Raw genomic sequence first — 23,100 nt, forward strand, 5'->3', positions numbered from 1 at the left:
AATTAGCTATCCCACCCAATTTTGTGTCATATGCAAATTTGATAAGCATTCCCTGCACCTCCTCATGCAAATTATTTAATAAAAATGTTGAAGAGCACTGGGCCCAGGACTGAGCCCTGCGGTATCCCACTCTTTACCTCCCCCAGTTTGAGAAGGTACCATTGATAAGCACTCTGATTCTTATTCTGTAGCCAACTGTGGATGCACCTAATAGTTGTTCCATCTAGCCCAATTACAGGTCTTTTCCATTTTGTCTCTCCCCACCCCTTGAGAATCTCAGGAAGCTGAGTTCCATGCCCCGTACCACATTCAATGCCTTATCCTACAGATTCCTAGTCACTATGTAATAAGTCCTTTTAAAAAGTGATAATACATATTGTACAAATAAAATAAAATAAAAGTTAACTTCACCTTGGTGAAGTTAACAGAAAAGAAAGTCAGAGGACATAAGAAAATCATGATACAAAGCTAATTGTCCTAGACATGAATTTATCACAATATTTAGCACTATAGATACAACAACTCATGATTCCATATACATTTCTGTAAGACATTCTAAACTTTCACCTTCTTTAATTGTAACGTTCCTCTTTGTTCCTTTTTTCTTTCAGTTTTTCATTGTTTTGCTGATCATTCTCCTGGCTGAACTGATATTACTCATTTTATTCTTTGTTTATATGGACAAGGTAAGCCCCATTCAGAGGTTTTGCCCCTCTCAGAAGTTAAGCTATATATTCTGGGCTTCAACATTTCCCCCCTCCACAGATAATTGGTATCAAGGGAGGAATTATATGGAAGAAGGTTCTCTAGAAAGGTTACATTTAGCAGAGTAAAGAACTGCAAAAAGAGCTAAGCAGATGGAAAATGTAGAAGCACATTGGTGATGGTATGCAAGATTCACCAGAGAATGGCAATCAGCTCATTGCTAAGCCATACATCATGCTGATGGAAATTATATTATATTATAGAACATTAGCTGTGAACATGAATACTTCTTCCCAACAGGGTTGTGAGCCCAATAGTGGTATTAGACTATTGATCACTCCTAGTCCCAAGTGGAAAAATGTGTATAGAATTAAGGGACAGGGCAGGGTGGGGGGGGAGAGACCATCATGAATAATTATATGGGAATATTCTCTGACCCCAATTGATATATTTTGTGTGTGTGTGTGTGTGCACGCGTGCGTGCGTGCACGCATGTCAATTTCTGGTACATTTGTGTTGTTGTTTTTTAACTTAGTTTGAAATGTTTTCTGCCTTTTTATTTTATATTCTTATTGTGCAGTTCTACTGTAATAAATTGTGGGATGTTTAAATGTTAATAATTTGTAAGCTGTCCTAGCCATCATATGACAAAAAATACTCTGAATTTCAACGAATTTTTTATTTATTTATTTATTTATTTTATTTTATTTTATTTTATTTATTTAGAGTATTTTTATCCCGCACCTCAGCCAAAAGGCTCTCGGAGCGGCTTACAATGTATCAATAAAGAAGACAGTAACTACCCTCAGGCTTACATTCTAAAAAATAAATAAATGTGTGAATGAATGAATGAATGAATGTTAGAGTCAGATTTCATAACATCCTCATAATAAGGAAGGTTAGGTTGAGAAATAATGGCTGGCAGTGAGCTTTATAGCTGAGTGAGGATTTAAACCAAGTTTCCCGAGTTCAAGTCCAACAGTTCATCCATGTCATCACACAAGACTTAGATACATATTTTCTGGAAAAAGACAAAACTTCTCTTAATTAAAATATGTTTTGAAATATTTAATAGGACTCCTACACATATAGTGTTAAAATTGTGTGACACATATTGTATATGTGTCAATACTGGCCTCAGTGGCACGGATTGCCTTTTACCAGCTTCGGTTGGTGGCTCAGCTACGCCCCTATCTGGACAGGGATAGCCTGGCTGCAGTTGTCTACACTCTGGTAGCCTCCAAGTTAGATTACTGCAATGCACTCTACATGGAGCTGCCTTTGAAGACAGTTCAGAAGCTGCAGCTTGTGCAAAATGCAGCGGCCAAATTGATAATTGGGACCAAAAGGTTCAAGCATATAACACCAATTCTGGCCCGCTTGCATTGGCTGCCTGTATGTTTCCGGGTCAAATTAAAGGCGCTGGTTTGAACCTATAAAGCCTTACACAGCTTGGGACTATAATACCTGAGAGAACGCCTTTCCTGACATGAACCTACTCAAACAGTATGTTCAACATCTAAGGTCCTCCACCGGGTGCCTACTTCGAGGGAAGCTCGGAGGGTGGCCACAACAAGAGTGAGGGCCTTCTCTGTAGTGGCCCCCCAACTGTGGAACAATCTCCCTGATGAGGCCCGCCTGGTGCCGACATAGTCATCTTTTCGGTGCCAGGTCGAGACTTTTCTCTTCTTCCAGGCATTTAGCAATATGTAATGACTCTGGGTCTCTTTTTTGGCACATCATTTTTAAAGTTGTTATAGTGGTTTTAAATGTATGTGTATTTTGCTTGTTCTTGTGGTTTTTAATCTTTGTATATTGTTTTTAAGTGTTTTATCTTATGTGAACAGAGAGCTTCAGCTATGGGGCGGTATACAAATGCAATAAATAATAATAATAATAATAATAATAATAATAATAATAATAATTGTATGACCATATCCCCCATATGGCATATGGTCAGCTGCTAGAAGAAAGCACTGGGTCTCCTTTCCATTCAATCTACTCTTTGCATAAATTGGAAAACACTTCTTAAAAGATGTAAATAGTTCTCAGATTGCAAAATGAAATTGACACACAAGAGGGAGAGATTCTGCACCATTTGCTTTCCCATACATATGCAATGTCTAACAAGATCATATCGAAGGGTTTCACTTATAAATAGTTATAATCCTAACAAATTGTGACCTTGCTTACACTTGTTTATATGAAACAGGTTAATGAAAATGCAAAGCAGGATTTGAAAGAAGGTCTCAAGCTTTACAACACAGACAATAATGTTGGACTGAAGAATGCCTGGAATATCATTCAAGCAGAGGTAAAGACATTGGCATATTTCTTTATAAAATGACACAAACTCCTTCTGCACCTGTTAATAATTGTCATGTCTCATCCATATGCTGAATAATCCTGGTATGGGCCATCCACAGCACATTATTAATAAGTGGAATGATCTAAAACTGGTATCAAATGATATTCTGAGTTTAAAGCATACAGGGGTTATATTTCAGGACTCTAATTATCTGCAAATATTCACTTCTTAGTATCAAAGTGTTTTTTTTTAAATAACCCAGCCATTTTTGAAATTAATGTCGAAAAATGAGATATTAAAAAAATGACTAACTCTAATAATGTGGTGATCTCAGTATCTATGTCAAGTGGAGCCCCCCAGTGCTCTGCCTTCGGCCCTGTGGCTGTTTAACATTTTTACAAATGACTTGGATGAGGATGTAGAGAAGCTGCTTATCAAATTTGCAGATGTTGTGAAGCTAGGAGGGAGAGCCAACCCCATGGAAGACGAGATCAAGATTCAAAAGGTTCTAGAGAGGCTGAAACACTGGACCAAATTTTACAAGGTGTGATTCAACAGAGATAAATTAGTCTTGCATTTAGGTACAAAAAAATCAAAAGATGAAAATATAGGATGGTAGAGACCTAGCTTGGCAGCAGTATATGTGAAAAGGATCTAAGTGTCTTAGTGGATCACAAGCTGAATATGAGCCATCAGGTAAGAAAGCTGATAAATCTTGGGCTGCAATAACAGAAGCACAGTGTCCAGATCACAGAATAGTTTCATTCTATTCTGCATCAGTCAGATCACATCGGTGGAACTGTGTCTAGTTCTAGGTGCTCCAGTTTAAGAACGACATTGACAAGTTGGAATCATCCAGAGAAGAGCAATCAGGATGGAGAGGGGTCTGGAAACCAAGTCCTATGAGGAAAGGTTGAAATAGCTGGTATGTTTAGGATGGAGAAGAGACATGATAGTTGTCTTCAAATATTTAAAAGGCTTTTATGCAAAAGACTTGTTCTCTGTTGCTCCCAAGAGCAGGACTAGAACCAACATGTAGAAATCAGATTTCGGCTTAACATTAGAAGAAATTTCCAAACAGTGGGAGCTGTTCAGAAGTACAACATATTGCCTCAAGAGGGGTGAGGGTGGGGGGCTCTTAGAATCATAGAATAGTAGAGTTGGAAGGGGCCTATAAGGCCATCAAGTCCAACCCCCCGCTCAGTGCAGGAATCCACCCTAAAGCATCCCTGACAGGTGGCTGTCCAACTGCTTCTTGAATGCTTCTAGTGTGGGAGAGCCCACGACCTCCCTAGATAACTGGTTCCATTGTTGTACTGCTCTAACAGGAAGTTTTTCCTGGTGTCCAGCCAGAATCTGACTTCCTGTAACTTGAGCCCATTATTCCGTGTCCTGCACTCAGGGATGATCGAAAAAAGATCCTGGCCCTCCTCTGTGTGACAACCTTTCAAGTATTTGAAGAGTGCTGTCATGTCTCCCCTCAATCTTCTCTTCTCCAGGCTACACATGCCCAGTTATTGTTTCAGTCTCTCTTCATAGGCTTTGTTTCCAGACCCCTGATCATCCTGGTCGCCCTCCTCTGAACACGCTCCAGCTTGTCTGCATCCTTCTTGAATTGTGGAGCAGTACTCAAGATGAGGCCTAACCAGGGCCGAATAGAGAGGAACCAGTACCTCACATGATTTGGAAGCTATACTTCTATTAATGCAGCCCAAAATAGCATTTGCCTTTCTTGCAGCCATATCGCACTGCTGGCTCATATTCTTCACTTGAGGCATTGAAGCAGAGGCTAGATCACCCTCTATCAAGGACGCCAGAGATGCACCCTGCATTGAGCATAGGTTGGGCTACAGGATTTCTAAGGTCCCTTCCAACTCTGTGATTCTGTAATGTGGTGATCTTAACAAGACATCTCTAAAATGTGTTTTCAGTTTCAAGCTGTATAAGGTCTCTTTTTGTCCCTGTCTCATAGATGCACTGCTGTGGGGTTACAGATTACAAAGACTGGTACCCGGTACTGGGTGACAAAACTGTCCCTGACAGATGTTGCATGGAAAATTCCCAAGACTGTGGTCAGAATTCTACCAATACGAGTTTAGTGTGGAAAACGGTAATACTAGCTTATGTATAATCTGTTTTTCGCAGAGCTGGCTCCAGGTTTTGTGGTCTCTTGGGGAGCAGATTGGCTCTTTACAGGTGCTCTTTTTTGGTGGGGGTTCTTTCTCTGCCTTTCTAGATGTTTCATTATAGAGCCTCTAGATGGTGCTGTGATATAGCAGAATTGTGCAATTACACTCTATAAATATAACACCATTCAGAAAAAGTCTGTGTTTTCCTCAGTCTAAAAAACCTGTGGTAAAGCAGGGGAGAACCTTTGGAGGAGGATGTTGTCATGTAAAGAACCTGTAAGCTACCCTGAGTGAGCAATCATGAGCGCACCACAATAGCCTTTGTTCATAGAGAGTAAGAGCAATGGTCAAAGCCCTTGCAGGGCATTTTTGATTTCAGAATGGTGGTATGAGGCCCTGGATCCTTCTGCTCTGACACCTGTGCATTCCAAATTCTCTAAGTGTCAAACTGCATATTACTTTAAAGATGTAGCTGGGTATGGTTGTAGTCCCCCCCACCCACTCAAATGTAAACTCATAGGACCTCATACGGAGTGGTGAGTAGGGGGCTTTAACACTTTGTCATATGCCTGCAATTTACCTTTCAGTTGAATGCCATGGGAGGGTCTCCCGACACACGCACCCCAATGCTAGGATCCCAATCCATGTAGTAATGAGAACTCTCACCTTGTGAGGGCACATTCCATAACTAAAAGACTAAGCCTTTTGCATAGAAGCCCTTTGTAACAGAATGCCAATAGAAACAACAAGAATCAAGTGCCTGAATTTGCTTTTTCCCCCCTCCTCCCTCCCAATCCCCTTTCCTTTTGTGTCATGTTTTTTAGATTGTAAGCCTGTGGGCAGGGACTGTCTTAAGAAACATTTTTGTAAGCCACCTTGAGAGCCTTTTTGGCTAAAGGGAAGGATAAAAGTACTATAATAAAAATATATAACACTCTGGCTTCAGAGTGGAACTGACATAATTTTGCCAGCAGTTGTTGTAACAGGCTTTCATGGTGCAGAAAAAACTGAACCGCTGCTCAGAATTTTACCAAACCAATGAAATGCACACCTCCCTAACAATCCAGTAGTTTGAAGAAATTTGAAGAAATATATGTTATGATGAACTACAGCTTGGAGAAAAAGGTATAGATGTGTCAATATTCAGCATTATTAAATTTGTTGTACTTCTGGCAATTTTTTATCAGGTCAGTTTGAAATTTTGCACAATTGTAGACATCATCAGATAGAACATGTATACCAAGTTATTAGCAAAATGTATGTCATTTCTATAAGCAGTAGAATTTTGCAGCTTAAAATAGCGAAACTTTTTTTTTTTTTTTTTTGCAGCTCACCTTAACTAAAAGAGCTGCCCCATGCTCCTTTAACAAGATGCATTAAGTGCCAGTTTAACAGATAAAGTTGACCTTTAGGGTTTTTTTTTTCTTTTAGGCATTTTTCCAAGCTTTGATTTGTGCAAATCTTTGCATCATACATCAATTTCTGATTTCAGTAAAGACCTCTTTACTCTGCGCTCCCCACTTACCCAGCTAAAAGTGAGATATTCTTTTAAAAATCAATGGAGAAAGCCAAGTTTTTACTGTACATGTGATTGGACAGCAGATGCCCACTCAGGAAACAAACCAAGCAGGATTCCTTGGTGGGCAAAATTGAACTGGCGAGTGGAGCATTTGAAACACGACCTGTATGCATGCCAGTTATTGGAGCACGAGGCTTCTTGCATGCAGTTGAATGCTGGATCTGGTCTGAGAGGCATTCTGAAGGAGCAATTTAAGTAGACTGACCTTTGCTACAACCTGAGGGATGGTTTACATATGTGTGTGTGTTTTCCACCGGGAAACTAGCCAAGCCTCAGCCCCAATTTTGACCCTCAGTGGGGCTAAGGCTACGCTGCAAGGTTGCTGTAAGTCACTGGCTCCTAGCATATGCCCAACCTGCAACAGGAGCATAATACTTCTGGACAAGACTATTGAGTTGTTGTAAACCATTACCTCAGCAGTTTTCAGTATTCAGCCAATATTCATAGAATCATAGAATAGCAGAGTTGGAAGGGGCCTACAAGGCCATCGAGTCCAACCCCCTGCTCAATGCAGGAATCCACCCTAAAGCATCCCTGACAGATGCTTGTCCAGCTGCCTCTTGAAGGCCTCTAGTGTGGGAGAGCCCACAACCTCCCGAGGTAACTGATTCCATTGTCACACTGCTCTAACAGTCAGGAAGTTTTTCCTGATGTCCAGCTGGAATCTGGCTTCCTTTAACTTGAGTCCATTATTCCGTGTCCTGCACTCTGGGAGGATCGAGAAGAGATCCTGGCCCTCCTCTCTGTGACAACCTTTTAAGTATTTGAAGAGTGCTATCATGTCTCCCCTCAATCTTCTCTTCTCCAGGCTAAACATGCCCAGTTCTTTCAGTCTCTCTTCATAGGGCTTTGTTTCCAGACCCCTGATCATCCTGGTTGCCCTCCTCTGAACACGCTCCAGCTTGTCTGCATCCTTCTTGAATTGTGGAGCCCAGAACTGGACGCAATACTCTAGATGAGGCCTAACCAGGGCTGAATAGAGAAGAACCAGTACCTCACGTGATTTGGAAGCTATACTTCTATTAATGCAGCCCAAAATAGCATTTGCCTTTCTTGCAGCCATAACGCACTGTTGGCTCATATTCAGCTTGCAATCTACAACAATTCCAAGATCCTTCTCGTTTGTAGTATTGCTGAGCCAAGTATCCCCCATCTTGTAATTGTGCCTTTGGTTTCTATTTCCTAAATGTAGAACTTGGCATTTATCCCTATTAAATTTCATCCTGTTGTTTTCAGCCCAGCACTCCAGCCTATCAAGATCACTTTGTGATGCAGCACAATGAGCGCTGCACCCATTGGGGTTAGGGTGGAGGGAGCGAGGAAAGTAATTTAAAAAACACACACCAACCTTTTACCTTTCCGCTGGAGCGCTCGTGTGCTGCCAGCCCTTTAAGAATAAAAAAACAATGGCGGACGCAACACCTCTCTTTTTGAGGTCATCGTGCCTTATGTCTAAACGAGGGTGAGATTCACAATGCGAAGTCTCCCCTCCTCTCCCCCAGAACAAAAGGAAGGTCTAGCTAAGGCCATATACCATTTGTACATCATCTTGTAGAAATTTTCTTTAAGTTTTGAACGTAATGTAAATTTTAAACCCTTCCCTCACATATTCTTCCACTGTTCCATTGAGACATTGTATCTAAAATTTTGAGCCCATTTTACCATGTTTGTACATAGTGCCATTTCAAATTCAGATTTTGATTGCTCAAACCTCAATTCTTTTTGTCTAATTTAAACCTTCCCATAATTTGTACATAAGAAAACCATTGATGTGTATAACCTTATTTCAGCAGTTCCTCCCTTGATTTTAACTTATGACATTTCTAATACATCATTTTATGTCAACCATTTATGCATATTTGTAAATTCCCTTCTATGAATAGCCTCCTGTGCTGATACCCAAAGTGGTATTTTCTGACAGAACCTTGGTTTATATTTATTCCATATTCTTAAAACCACATGTCTCACATAATGCTTATTAAATTCTATGTTAACCTTAGCTTTATCGTACCACAAGTAACCATGCCATCCAAATCTCAATTCATGTCCTTCCAGTTTCAGCAGTCTTTTATTTTTCAACAACACCCAATATTTCATCCACACTAGGCAGCAGACAGAGAAATACACTTTGAGGTCTGGTAGATCCAGCCCGCCCTCCTCTTTGTTTTGCATCCTGTAATATTTTAATTTTAACTCTTGGTTTTTTTGCTTGCCATATAAATCTGGATATCTCTCTCTGCCACTGCTTAAATGATAATCCGATGTTACAATGGGTATTGTTTGAAACAAAAATAACATTCTTAACAAAACATTCATTTTAATTGTTGCAATTCTCCCCAAAAGTGATAGTTGAACCTTTTCCCATTTTACTAAATCTTTTGCAACTTTTTAATCTTCCAAACCTTAACATAATTATTCTGAAATAACTTAAGTTCATATTTGTCAAAACAATTCCCAAATATTTTACCTTCTTTTCAATTTGAAAATCTGTCTTTTCTATCAATTTTGATTGTTCTTGGGAGTTCATATTCTTTGTTAACATATTTGTCTTCTGTTTATTAACTTTAAAACCTGCTACTGCCCCAAATTCTTTCAGTTTGCTCATCAAAATTTTGATACCCTTTAAAAGATATTTATTTATTTATTTATTTATTTATTACATTTTTATACCGCCCAATAGCCGAAGCTCTCTGATATTCAGAGTAAAACCCAAATCATCTGCAAATGCCCTCAACTTATATGTCTCCTTTTTTATCTTTATTCCTCTAATTTGCTCATCTTGTCTTATATCTCAATTCAGTAGTTCCAACACTAAAATGAACAATAGCAGTGACAGTGGACAGCCCTGTCTTGTCCCTTCTTGTATTTCACATGGTTTGGACACATCTCCATTAATAATTATTTGCACTTTTTGAGAGAGATATAGATTTCACCCACTTTATGAAATTTGTTCTGAAATCCAATTCTTCTAAAGTTGTAAATAAAAAATTCCAATTAAGGTTATCAAACACTTTCTCTGCATCCAGGAAAATCAAAGTGGCCTGTTTTCTGGATGTTTTTCCAGTTATTCCACCACATTTAAAACTGTTTTTACATTGTCTCTCATCTGTCTTTTAGGTAAAAAGCCACTTTGATCCTATTGTATAAATTCTTGTAGGACTTTCTTGAGTCTTTCTGCCAAGATTGCTGTAAATAACTTATAATCATTATTTAATATTGATATTGGTCTATAGTTCTTTGTCACAGTCAAGTCCTGCCCCTCTTTTGGTATAAGCGTTATATAAGCCGTCTTCCAAGTCTCTGGTATCTCCCCACTGCTCATGATAGCATTCATTGTGGTCTGTAATGGTTGTAAAAGTTCCTCCTCAAGTTTCTTATTGTATAGGCCCAGCAATCCATCTGGTCCTGGGGTTTTCCCCAACTTAATTTTTCTAATTGCCGCCACTATTTCACCTATTGATATAGGTCCATTCATCATTTGTTTTTATTCCTTTGTAAATTTTGGTAATTTTTGTTTTTCAATTCATTCGTCCATTAAATCTGCTGAAAAGTCATGTCCTTTATACAAATTCAAATAATACTGGCCATACTCTTTGTATGGCCATGCTATCTGTTAATTCTATTCAACTCTCTTTTATTTTTAATATTGTTTTCTTTTCTCTTTCTTTTCTCAATTTATAAACCAGCCATTCTCTGGCCTAAAAGGAGTGGGGCTTCTGCTAGCAGAGCCAGCATCTCCTTCTCACAGGCTAGCTGTGGAAGGGACTGCTGGCAGGTCAGCGGTGGTGGTCAGGCAGCAGCAGGCCTTTTTGTGGGTGTGGGCCTTTGGCATCTGCCCCCCACCATGCTGAAAGCTGAAGGTAATTCTAGTCTTTAGTCTAACTTTATTACCCCCTTTTTATTGAGAAAAAATACCATCCATTATGACAGTTAAGTGCACAGATAAGCAAGCAGTGCAACCCTATGCTTGTGTACTCAAAAGTAAGCCCCATTGAGTTCAATAGGACTTACTCCCAGCTGTGTATAGAATTGTTGCCTAAAGCTTTCTTTTAATAGACTATATAATAGCATTGTTCACTCACCAGTTCACCCTAGAGCATGACCTGTAGGTAAATGGAAGAGGATTAGAAAGGGAAAGAAAAAGGGGGCGGAGCCTGACAGTTCAATGGAGTGGTAGGCTTTTTCCCAGCTCTGGAAAAGAAAGCCTAGAAGCGCAATTATCTCCACTAATTGGCAAGATATGTGAGTTCTGTTTATAATAATAATGAATGGTGAAATGTCTCTGCAAGCGGAAAAGTTTGAAATGTCTCTCAGAGAGCTGTAAAAGGGTTAAAAAAATTACTTTCGATTTTGGGAGCTATGCAGTTCTAAGAGAGGCTTTCATGCTGTAAATCACAGCGTTATCGGAATACAGAGACAGTAACGAATCATTACGTAGAAGAATTACTGAGGCAAAGGAAGGATCAAAAGTTGTGATTTATTGATGTGATCGAAGGTAACAGCGAAGCAATGCTTCAAGAAATAAAACTGATCAAAGAAGAAGTTTTTAAGAAAATGGAAAATTTACATACTTCAGTTGTAAAAGTTGAGAAAGATGTAAAAGAGATTAAAACAGAAGTTAATCAAATATCAAAACAAGTGGATTTGAATGAACAACAGTTAATTCAGCATAACATTAAATTTCATCTGCATGAGAAGAGGCTGATTCAATTGGAAGAAACGGGGGAATCTTCGAATAAAAAATCTCCCTGAAATACAAGATAAAAATTTGAGGAGTATTTTAGGATGGTTCAAAGAGCTGGTTCCCGACATCGATATAACGCAGCAGGACATCGACAGAATCCACAGAGTAGCTGGAAATAGATCAAGAGCTATGCCAAAAGACATTTTGGTTAAATTTGGCAATTATTATAAGAAGGAGCAATTTATGAAAAAGTTGAGATCAATAGCAACGTTGAAGTTTCAAGAAACACCAGTACAAATCTACAATGATCTCTGTCAGTGAACCATTGTCTGGAGAAGAAGTGTAAAACCGATTTTGGCAAAGCTTAAGCGGGTGGGCATTGCTTACTCATGGGGTTACCCGGTGTTCCTGAGATTCACGCAAGACGGAAAACAGCACAGAGTAACATCGCTGGAGCAGGGAATGGAGCTGCTGAGAAGTCTGGGGATGGATAGCGATTTGTCACCTCAGCAAGAAGAAGGAGAGGGAGAGGGTCCAGCCCAAGTGGGAAATAAAAGGGAGATAATACAAAATAAAAAATGAGTGGGAGGCTTGCCATCTCAGAACTGTGGGCTTCATCCCCCCCCCACTTAAGGTTGTTGGCCATGACCGGGGTGTCCCACCTACGGAGTAGAAGGGGGGGAAAGGGGGAGAGGGGAGGGGAGGGAGGGGGTTTGAGGGGGGAAAGGGGAGGGGAAGTTTAAAAAGTGTTTATATGTTGTTATATGTTAAAATTTATGTTTTTGTTAATAATGTGGGGGTGCACAAGGGATCTAAAAGAAATTAAACAAAAAGATTATGGATAAGAAGATACGAATCTCAACACTCAATGTCAAAGGTTTGGGGGCAGTTGTTAAAAGGAAGGGAATTGAGCAATTGTTAAATAAAGAGGGGGCCGATTTTATCTTTCTGCAGGAAACACATCAAATTAAGGAAGGTATGAATGAAATACGTTTAAAATAGTCCCTGGGGACTTCAAAAAAAATGGGGTGGCTATAATAATTTCGAAGAAAAGCAGATTTAATATAGAAAAGAGTATAAAGGATGAGAAAGGGAGATATATTATGATACAAGGGCAATTGAAAGGTAATTATTATACCTTAATTAAGGTATATGCCCCAAATGAGAGACAAAAAGAATTTTTTAAAGAATTATTTAGGGAAATAGAGGAATTTAAAAGAGGGTATGTTATTTTAGCTGGAGATTTTAATATGGTTATGGATAATAGAGTAGACAGGTCTAACCCTCCTAGGTTTGAAATAAGAAATAACATTACAATTTTAAAGAAAATGATAAAAGAGAAGCATTATGTTGATGGATGGCAATTAACTAGGATGGGGGAGCCTGGGTACACATATAATTCTCCAGTTCATAAAACTTTCTCTAGGATAGATTATATTTTTGTCTCAAAGGATTTAGCAACAAAGGTATGTAATACGAAATTAGGGGTAATTAAAGTAACGGATCATGCATTGGTAAGTAATGCCCCTTGATTTTAAAGTAAAAAGAGATTATAGGGAGGTGAATAGATGGAAGATGAATACTAGGATCTTAAAATATGATAAGGTGGTAGAAAAAATGCAGAAAGAAATGTCGGAAATATGGGAAATGAATGAGAATGGGGGAAGTTCACCATCAGTTGTGTGGGATACAATGAAGGCAGTGACTAGAAGGATCTGTATTAGAGAAATGTGTAATTTAAGGAGGCAACAAGAGGAAATACAGAAAAACCTAGAAGAAGGAATTAAGAAGCTAGAAAAAGAGTATTTGCAAAGCAGAAATAAACAAATATTGATAGAATTACAAGCAAAAAAGAAAGAATTAGATAATAAGAATTTAGAAGAGGTACAGAAGAATTTGATTTATATGAAAAGAGAGTATTTTGAGAATAGCAATAAAAACTCAAAGATGCTAGCGAGGCTCACACAAAAGGAAAAGTCAAGGAACTCGATAGGGATAGTGAAAGATAAACTAGGAAAACCATGTAGTATTATGAAAGGAAAAATAAAGATTTTTCAGGAATTTTATCAAGAATTATATAAAGAGAAGGATACACTAAAGATGAAGATGGAGATATATATAGATAAACATATAAAGAAGGGTCTAATAGAAGAGGATAAAGATTTAATGGAGAAGGATATATCTCAAAAGGAAATAGAGGAAGCTATTGAGAAATTGAAAGGGGGTAAATCCCCCGGATTAGATGGGTTGGGATCTGAGTATTATAAAACGTTCAAAAAAATGTTGGTACCAAAATTATCGAAACTATATAATGGAATAGTAAAACGAGAGAAGATACCACCATCGTGGAAACAATAATTAATTATATTAATTCCAAAGTCGGATAAGGACTTTAGAGTCCCAGTTTCCTATAGATCTATTTCATTAATAAATCAAGATGCAAAAAAATTTTCAGCTATAGTGGCAAGGAGGATGAATACTTTTATAGGTAATTATATTGGAGATGATCAGTGTGGTTTTGTGGCGGGTAGACAAATGCATAACTTAGTGGGAAGAGTTTTAAACACGGTACAGGAGGTAAAAAAGATAAAGACAAAAGCAGGAATAATAGCATTGGATATATTTAAGGCGTTTGATTGTGTGAGCTGGCAAGCACTAAAGAGAATAATAGAAAAAATGGGGTTTGGAAACAGATTCAAAGGTATAATTGAACAATTAGACTCACAAAGCACAGCTTCAGTGGTGATAAATGATGGAATTACAGAAAAGATACAACTGGCCCGAGGAACTAGACAAGGATGCCCACTCTCACCGGTCCTATTTGTATTGGTTATAGAACTATTGGCAAATGTGATAAGAGAAGGTGATAGTATAGAGGGAGTAGGATGTAATACAAATAATAATAATAAATATGTTTGCAGATGATACATTGTTGACAATTAAGAATCCATTAGAGAAAATGGAAAGAATTAAGCAACATCTGGGGGAGTTTGAAGAAGTTACAGGATTGAGAATAAACTGGACAAAATCAGAGATGATGTTACTTAATTATACCAAAAAGGAAGGGAAAGATTGGGAAAGTAAAGAGAAGAATATGAAAATTAAAGAAATGATTAAATATTTGGGAATTAAAATTACAAAAAATTTAGAGGATTTAAACAATTTGAAAAAAGAAGTTATAGATAAATTAGAAAAATATAAAGGATTAAATTTATCGTGGTTTGGAAGAATAGCTTTAGTAAAAATGAAGATATTACCAAAGGTAAATTTTGTATTTAGAATGTTACCAATAAGAATATCTGAAAAAGAGATAAAAAGTTGGTAAAATATTTTAAATAATTTTTGTAATGGGGATAGGAAAGCGAGATTAAATAAAAAAAGGTGGTACTTAACACAAAAAAAGGAGGATTAGGACTCCGAAATATAAAATTATATTACGTAGCTAATAGACTAAGAAAGTATGAAAGTATGTTAGGAGTAGGAGACTTAAGTTGGTTGGAGGATAGAAAAGGAATGGACAAAGATTGGAAATTGGAAAATATATTCTTTAGAGAATATAATAGAAAATGGGGGAAGGAAATAGAGAACCCCCTTCTAAAAAATCACTGGGAAATATGGTGTGTATATAAAAAGGATTTACTTCCAAGTATTTCCCCAATAACACCAGTGATAATGTTAGGAAACTTTCCAGGGAACCTAAAAGATAAATTGGGGAATATTTTAATAGAGAGGGATATAATGAAGCTAAAAAATTGGTTAAGGAGGATGAAGACTTGAGAAGAATTAGAAGAGGTACTAAAGGAGAAGAATTTATCGTGGTTAAATTATTATCAATTAGAACAGTGGACGAAGAAATGGTTAAAGGACAACGGAGAGTGTAGAGAAATGACGAAATTTGAGGAATTGATTTTAAGGAGAGAAGTAGAGAAGGGAGGAAATAAAATGATAAAAGGGTGGACAGGGACTAGGGGAGCCAGGTGAGGACTGTTCAAAAGCCAGATATTCCCCCATTCGTGCAGTAAAAAGTTATGTGCACATGAATAGGTGTGCAAATTTGCATTTTGTTGTGTAAATGTATATCCATATGAGTGTATACTCATCTAAATGTGTACAATGTGTTTATGATTCCATCGACTGTGTATGATGAGGTGTAGTCATTGTTCAGAAGGGCAATTCCTTATAGTAGATTTATCTATTTTACAAATGTCTCCAAAATGCTGACATTCTGATATTAAGGGCCATGTGACCTTCCAAATTGCTTTTTAAATAGAATAGTTCAAAAGAATTATTCAATTATATTAAATTTGTCCTAGATGTTATCTTTTATATTTGAGAATGAGTAGCCAAAAAGGATCAATTTATTTAAAATGAGTAGCTGGAAAGGATCAATATTTTATAACCATGATTAAGCCGATTAAAAATCTGTATGAATTTTGTGAATTTAACTGTTTTTCAGTATATAAACTGAACGTCCTATCATGTTTGCGATCAAAGTGATTTTTTAAAACAACATTTTTTTCAGGGGTGCTATGAAAAAGTCAAGATGTGGTTTGATGATAATAAACATATTCTTGGGACAGCTGGAATGTGTGTCCTGATAATGCAGGTATGTGTATCTTCATAATGCAAGTAATGCATTCACTAACTGGCAAATATGATTATTTTTGAGCAAATAGATTAATATAGGTAATGGCTGGGTCAAAATGCAGTTTCCTCTTAGGCCAGTTTGCTGTTCAAATGGTTTTGTCACTTTCAAACTTGAAGAGTTTCTCAGCTTCCAAACAATATGGGCTATTTCACAAGGTAATGGCCATCATATTTGGAGGGGGGGAGCCCATTGGCCACCATTTCGTCATGCATTTGCGACCATATGTGGAGACAAGGAATGGCTAAACTCATCCCTGCCCACACTGTGAGCTGCATGCTGGAGCCCCACACTTGTTCGCCACACCTGGTGGCTGTTCATCTTTATTAATGTGTATCAAGTTGTATTTCCCTAAGTTGGTAATTTGCAACAGTATTGTAAGTGGATAGTAATTCTGGATGGTAATTCTGATTATCACATTCACAGTGTGATAATCATTACCCAGGCACAGTTCTGCAGATTTCGTTTTGACAAAGACTATGGGTAGTATCTAACGGTAGTCCTAGTAAGACTAGACCCGTTGAAATGAATAGGTCTACTCTAATAATAATAATAATAATAATAATAATAATAATAATAATTCTCTAAATAGGACTAACATTGGATACAACTTTTTTTGGTGCAGCACGTGTTTGAGATTCTTCTCAATGAAATCTAGGAGCCAATTCAGGCTCAGGGCAGCAGGCTCAGACAAGGAATAGAAGCATTCTTTTGATATCTTAGCACCACGGATCCAATCAGTAGTGAGTCATATGAAGGGCTGGATTAAAGACTTTGTAGTCCTTAGGCACTCTCAAAATGACAGGCCCTCAGTGTGGATCTATAGATAAATCCTTACATTGTATAGGTCTCATAATCATAGATATCTTCACAGTGGTAGTGTGTGTGCTACTTTAGCTTAGTGCAGCACAGCCCTGAAAGAACAGATGAAATAGAAAGAATGGTGGAGTTGCACTATATGTTAAAAATACCTATCCCTGCACAGAAATACAGGCGGATCAGACTGGGAGCCCCATCGAGAGCATCTGGATTAAAATAAATGGGGCAAGGAATAAAAAGAACATGATAAACGGAGTCTACTACCGACCACCCAATCAAGGAGAAGACGAGGATGAAACTTTTGAGAAACAAATTGCCAGTGTTTCAAGGAAGTGTGATGTAGTAGTGATGGGGGACTTCAATTACCCTGATATCTGTTGGGAGACCAATACTGCCAAAAGTGCCCCTTCCAAGAAATTCCTGACACGTGTAGGTGATAATTTTCTCCTACAGAAAGTGGAGGAAGGAACTAGAGGATTGGCAATCCTTGACTTGATATTGACCAATAGGGATGACTTAGTGGATAAAGTGGCAGTTACGGGAACTCTGGTAGAAAGTGACCACGTCATACTTGAATTCTTGATTATGAAGGAGACAAAAGTTGCGTGTAGCCATACACGTACTCTGGATTTTAGGAAAGCTCATTTTAATAAACTCAGAACTATAATAAGTAAGGTCCCATGGCAAATGAGCCTAATGAGAAAAGGAGTGCAGGATGGGTGGGAGTATTTAAAAAAGGAAATTTTAAAGGCACAGTTACAAACAATTCCAACAAGGAGAAAAGATAGAAGACAACAGAGGAAACCAATGTGGCTCCACAAAAAGCTTAGAGATGACCTGAAAACAAAAAGGGATACACACAGGAAGTGGAAGGAAGGCCAGGCTACAAAAGAAGAGTACAGGCAGGTGGCGCAGAAGTGCCAAAATGGCGTCAGGAAGGCTAAAGCTCAGAATGAGCTGAGATTAGCGAGGGATGCTAAAAGCAATAAAAAGGCTTTCCTCAGATACGTGAGTAGTAAAAGACAGAGGAAAGAAATGGTGGTTCAACTGCTTTTTTTATATATATAAATTTTTATTTTTTTCCTGCAATACTTAAACATACACATTTACATTATCACAAAAAGAAATAAAAAAACATAACAACAACATAATATTGAAATGTTGAATACATAATATCTTATCTAAATAACATAATCAAAATTAACATACAAGTGCACCCCCCCACCTCGGGATCTCATTCCTGATTCCAAAATCTCATACTTTCTTCTGCTGGTGGTTTCCCACTTCCCTTAGAAAACACAAATATTAGGAACTGTTTCCAAATTCCTTCAAAATCATTTGATTTAGCTAAACCGCTTCTCCATTTAATATTACATGTCAATTTATCATTAATAGCTATATCCCATACTTATTTATACCATTCTTCAATAGAATATTCCCCTTTAATCTTCCAGTTCCTAGCTACTATCAATCTTGCTGCAGTCAGCAAATTTATTATCAATTCCTTGATTTCCTTTTTACATTTTAAATCTTCAAATAGTGACAGTAATGCAACTTTTGGTGTTCGTTCTATCTTCATTTCCACAATTTCTTCAATCTCCAAAAACACCATCTTCCAAAATTTTTGAACATAGTTGCATTCCCACCACATATGTAAATACATTCCTTTACCCCCACATCCTCTCCAACAGTTTGCTGATTGCTGATTATTTATCTTATTCATTCTAACCGGAGTTAGGTACCACCTCCATATAATTTTAAAATAATTCTCTTTTATTCTTACTGACATATTTCTCAACGCTCTTTGTTTCCATAGTCCCTCCCAGCCCTGTTGTCCTATTTGTACATTCAAATCTGTCTCCCAAACCATTTTGCCCGAATTCTCCATCAACCCTTTCTCCACCAGTATTCTATATATTTCACTCATCAACTCTTTTAACACTGTTCTTTTCTCCCTATCATTTTCTTTCTTAACTATTAATTCCTCAAACTTCGTCAATTCTCTACAATCTCCGTTATCTCTTACCCACTTTTTAGTCCACTGTTCTAATTGCCAATAATTTAACCAAGTTAATTTTTTATCTTTAAGGACCTCTTCCATATCCTCTCTTGTATTCATTCCTCTTAACTATTCCCTTAATTTCATTTTATTTTTTTCTATTAAAACTTTACTTAATCTACTCTTTAATTCCTCCGGGAAATTCTTTAAAATTATTACCGGTGACAAAGGGGAGCTGCTCGGAAGCAGCTCCCCTTTATATTTACTCCAGATTTCCCAGTGAGACCTCAAAAGCGGGTTATCTATACTTTCTACCCATTTTTTTCCCTTCCCTAAAAAATACATTTTCCAAATTAATCTCTATATTACTTGTAGTTTTATCCTCCATCCAATCTAATTCTCCTATTCCTGTAATTGCCTCCACAATATGTCTTAATCTGTTAGCTACATAATATAGTTTAATATTTGGGAGACCCAATCCTCCCTTTTTTGACTTAAATACCATTTACTTTTATTTACCCTCGCTTTCTTATCACCATTACAATAATTATTTATAATACTTTGCCAACTTTTTATCTCTAATTCTGAAATTTTTATTGGTAGCATCCTAAACACAAAATTAATCTTTGCTAAAATCTTCATTTTTATTAATGCTATTCTTCCAAACCAGGATAAATTTAATCTTTTATATTTTTCCAATTTTGCTAAAATTTCTTTTTTTTAACACATTTAAATTCTCTTTCTCTAAACTCTGCATAACTTTTATTCCCAAATATTTAATCTGATTCTTAACTCTCATTTCTCTTCCCTTTTCCTCCCAATCCTTCTCTTCCTTTTTAGTATAATTAAACAGCATCATTTCTGATTTGGACCAGTTTATTCTTAACCCAGTAATATCCTCAAATTCTCTCAATTGCTGTTTAATTCTCCCCATCTTTTCTATTGGATTCTTAATAGTTAGCAGCGTGTCATCTGCAAACATATTCAATTTAATTTTTTTCATACTACCTATTCCTTCAATCTCCTCATCTTCTCGTATTGCATTCGCCAATAATTCCATTACCATTACAAACAGGACCGGCGAGAGTGGACATCCTTGCCTTGTCCCTCTGGCTAGTCGTATCTTATCCGTCACACCATCATTCACTACCACTACAGCTGTATTTTGAGAGTACAACTGTTCTATTATAGCTTTAAATTTATTTCCAAATCCCATTTTATTTAACACCATCTTTAAAGCTTGCCAGCTCAAACAGTCAAAAGCCTTAAAAATATCCAATGCCAAAATTCCAGCTTTAACCTTAGACTTATTTATCACCTGTATTACATTTAAAACTCTTCCCACTAAATTGTGCATTTGTCTGCCTGCTACAAATCCACATTGATCCTCCCCTATGTATTCATCTATAAATTTGTTCAACCGCCTTGCTAAAATAGTTGAAAATTTTTTAGCATCTTGGTTTATTAATGAAATAGGTCTATATGAATCAGGGACAGTCAAATCTATGTCTGATTTTGGTATTAAAATTATTAATGAATGTTCCCATGATTCTGGTGTTCTTTCTCCTTCCAATATGGAGTTGTACAGCTTCAATAATTTCGGTACTAAAAAAGTCTTAAAAACCTTATAATATTCTGAGCCTAAAACATCTACCCCCGGTGATTTACCCACTTTCAAATTCTCAATTACTTCTTCTACTTCTCTTTGCGTTATTACCTTCTCCATTAACTCTTTATGTTCTATTTTTATTCCCTTCTTTATATACTTTTCTATATAAGCTTCCAACTTCTGTTTTTGAGTGTCCTTACCCTTATACAATTCTTGATAAAATTCTTGGAAAATTTTTATTTTACCCTTCATTATATGACAATAATTCCCTTGTTTATCCTTCAATATTCCTATCCCATTCCTGGCTTTTTCTTTTGTGTGAGTCTGGCAAGCAATCTAGAGTTTCTATCGCTGTTTTCAAAATACTCCCTTTTCATATATATTAAATTTTTCTGAACTTCCTCTAAATTTAAATTTTCTAATTGCTTTTTCTTTGCTTGTATTTCTATTAATTTATATTTATTTTTAAATTGCCAATAATCTTTCTCCAATTTCTTAATCTCTTCCTCCAATTTTTCCTGCTCTGCTATTTGTTGCCTCCTTAAATTGCACATTTCTCTAATACATATCCCTCTTGTTACTGCCTTCATGGTATCCCAAACTACTGCCCTTGACGTTCCTCCCTTCTCATTAATTTCCCAAGTCTCTGTCAGTTCTCTTTGCATTTTTTCTACCACTTTATTGTACTTCAAAAGTTTTGTGTTTAATTTCCACCTAAACGCTTCTTTATAATTCTTTCTAACTGTGAACTCTAAACTTAGCAATGCATGGTCTGTTACCTTTATTACCCCCATTTCCATTTTACATACCTTACTTGCAAACTCTTTTGAAACCAATATATAACCTATTCTAGAGTATGTATGATGAACTGAGGAGGAGTAAGAGAAGCCCGGGTTCGACCCATTCAGTAAACGCCAGCAATCTACCTAATCTTTTTCTTTTACTAGTTTATTCAATATAGTAATATTATTTCTCTTTTCCGCATTAGTGGGGTTTGACCTATCCACTCTATTATCCATTACCATATTAAAATCCCCAGCTAAAATAAGATGCCCCTCCCTAAACTCCTCTATTTCTTTAAATAATTCCATAAAAAACTCTCTATGTCTCTCATTGGGGGCATAAACATTAACTAATGTATATGATTCATTTTCAATTTGTCCCTTTATCATAAGATATCTATCATTATCATCCTTTTTTATAGTTTTTAATATAAATCCACTTTTTTTTAAATCAAAATTGCCACTCCATTTTTTTTGATGTCCCCAATGACTTTTCATAATAGACTGACCACTTTGTCCGTATTTCATTTACGCCATCAAATTTTTGGTGTGTTTCTTGCATCATAATAATATCAGATCTTTCTTTATTTAACATTTGTTCTATTCTCCTCCTTTTCACGACTGCCCCCAGACCTTTAACATTAAGCATTGATACTTTAATTTTTTTATCCATATTTACCCTTTTGATTCTTCTTCCGATCCCGTGTGCTCTGCATCTCATAAACATAAACAACAAAAAACACAAACCCTAAACCCCCCTTCAACTCACTCCCTCCCACCCTATTAAACCCCCCCAATCTCCCATCCCACCCCCCACCTCCTTCCCACCCCCCATATCCCGGTAAGTCTACCACTCCGGCCATTAACTACCTTAAGGGAGGGGGGGAGGCGGAGCTCCGCCTGAGCAGCAAGATCTCTATACTTAACAGCTTTTATGTATTATTATCTCATAACCATTCAATATTTTACCCCATCCCAGACGCCCCCGCTTCAGCTCCGTTTCCAGCTTCAGCTCCAAGACTAGCTTCCTTAGATAAACCCAGACCCTTCAGCAACTCCTTGCCTTGATCCAAAGAGGTTACTCTGTATTGACTCCCACCATATGAAAACTTTAAGAAAATAGGGTAACCCCAAGCATATTTTATTGCATTTCTTGTTAACGTTTCAGTTATTTGCTTAACGCTGCGTCTCCATTGGAGTGTTTGCTGACAAAGATGGTTGAATACTTGCACTGTTTTGCCTTTATATTTTATCATAGCCATGGACCTCAATTTCTTCATCACTTGCTCCTTTTTGTAATAACTGCCAAATTTCACAAGAATGTCCTTGGTTCCTCTGTAATTTGCTCCTCCCACTCTGTGGATCCTTTCCAGGTCACAGTCTTTTATATCCAGATCAGGCATCATATCATTGAACCATTTCAGTATTATTTTTCTCAAATCCTCTGCTGGTTCTTCAACAAAGTGTTTAATTTGTACGTTGGAACGTCGGTCCTGATCTTGCAATTGGATCAGCTTTAATTCTTGTTCTTGGAACTTCACCTCACAGCCTTTTTCAAAGACATCCTGCCTTTTCTCCACTAATTTTACTTCAGCATCTAGCATCTTTATAGCTCTATCATTCTGAGCGATTTTATCTGTGAGCACCCCCATCCTCTTATCTGCCTTCTTAGCATTTTCATCCATCTTCTTACTCAGTGTTGCTGTACTGTCCAAAATCAGCCTCTTCAGATCTTCCATTGTAGTTGAAGTTGGCACCGTGCCAGGTTTCTCCGCCATCTTGACAAAACTGTCGCTCTCGCTTCCACTTCCACTACTTTGTGTAACTTCTTCTGTAGACAG

At 37.2% G+C, this 23,100-nt stretch overlaps 1 protein-coding gene across 1 annotated transcript in view; it reads left to right on the forward strand.

Annotated features, from left to right (window-relative positions):
- Positions 1-23,100, forward strand: part of TSPAN9 (tetraspanin 9) — a 118,149-nt gene that overhangs the window by 89,258 nt on the left and 5,791 nt on the right. The window contains exons 3-6 of the mRNA XM_063134410.1: positions 612-686; positions 2,918-3,019; positions 4,986-5,123; positions 15,928-16,011. Of these exons, the coding sequence (XP_062990480.1) occupies positions 612-686; positions 2,918-3,019; positions 4,986-5,123; positions 15,928-16,011 (399 nt within the window). The remainder of the gene's footprint in view (positions 1-611; positions 687-2,917; positions 3,020-4,985; positions 5,124-15,927; positions 16,012-23,100) is intronic.

Source organism: Elgaria multicarinata, chromosome 9 (genome assembly GCF_023053635.1).
Source record: "Elgaria multicarinata webbii isolate HBS135686 ecotype San Diego chromosome 9, rElgMul1.1.pri, whole genome shotgun sequence".
Classification (NCBI taxonomy): Eukaryota; Metazoa; Chordata; class Lepidosauria; order Squamata; family Anguidae; genus Elgaria; species Elgaria multicarinata.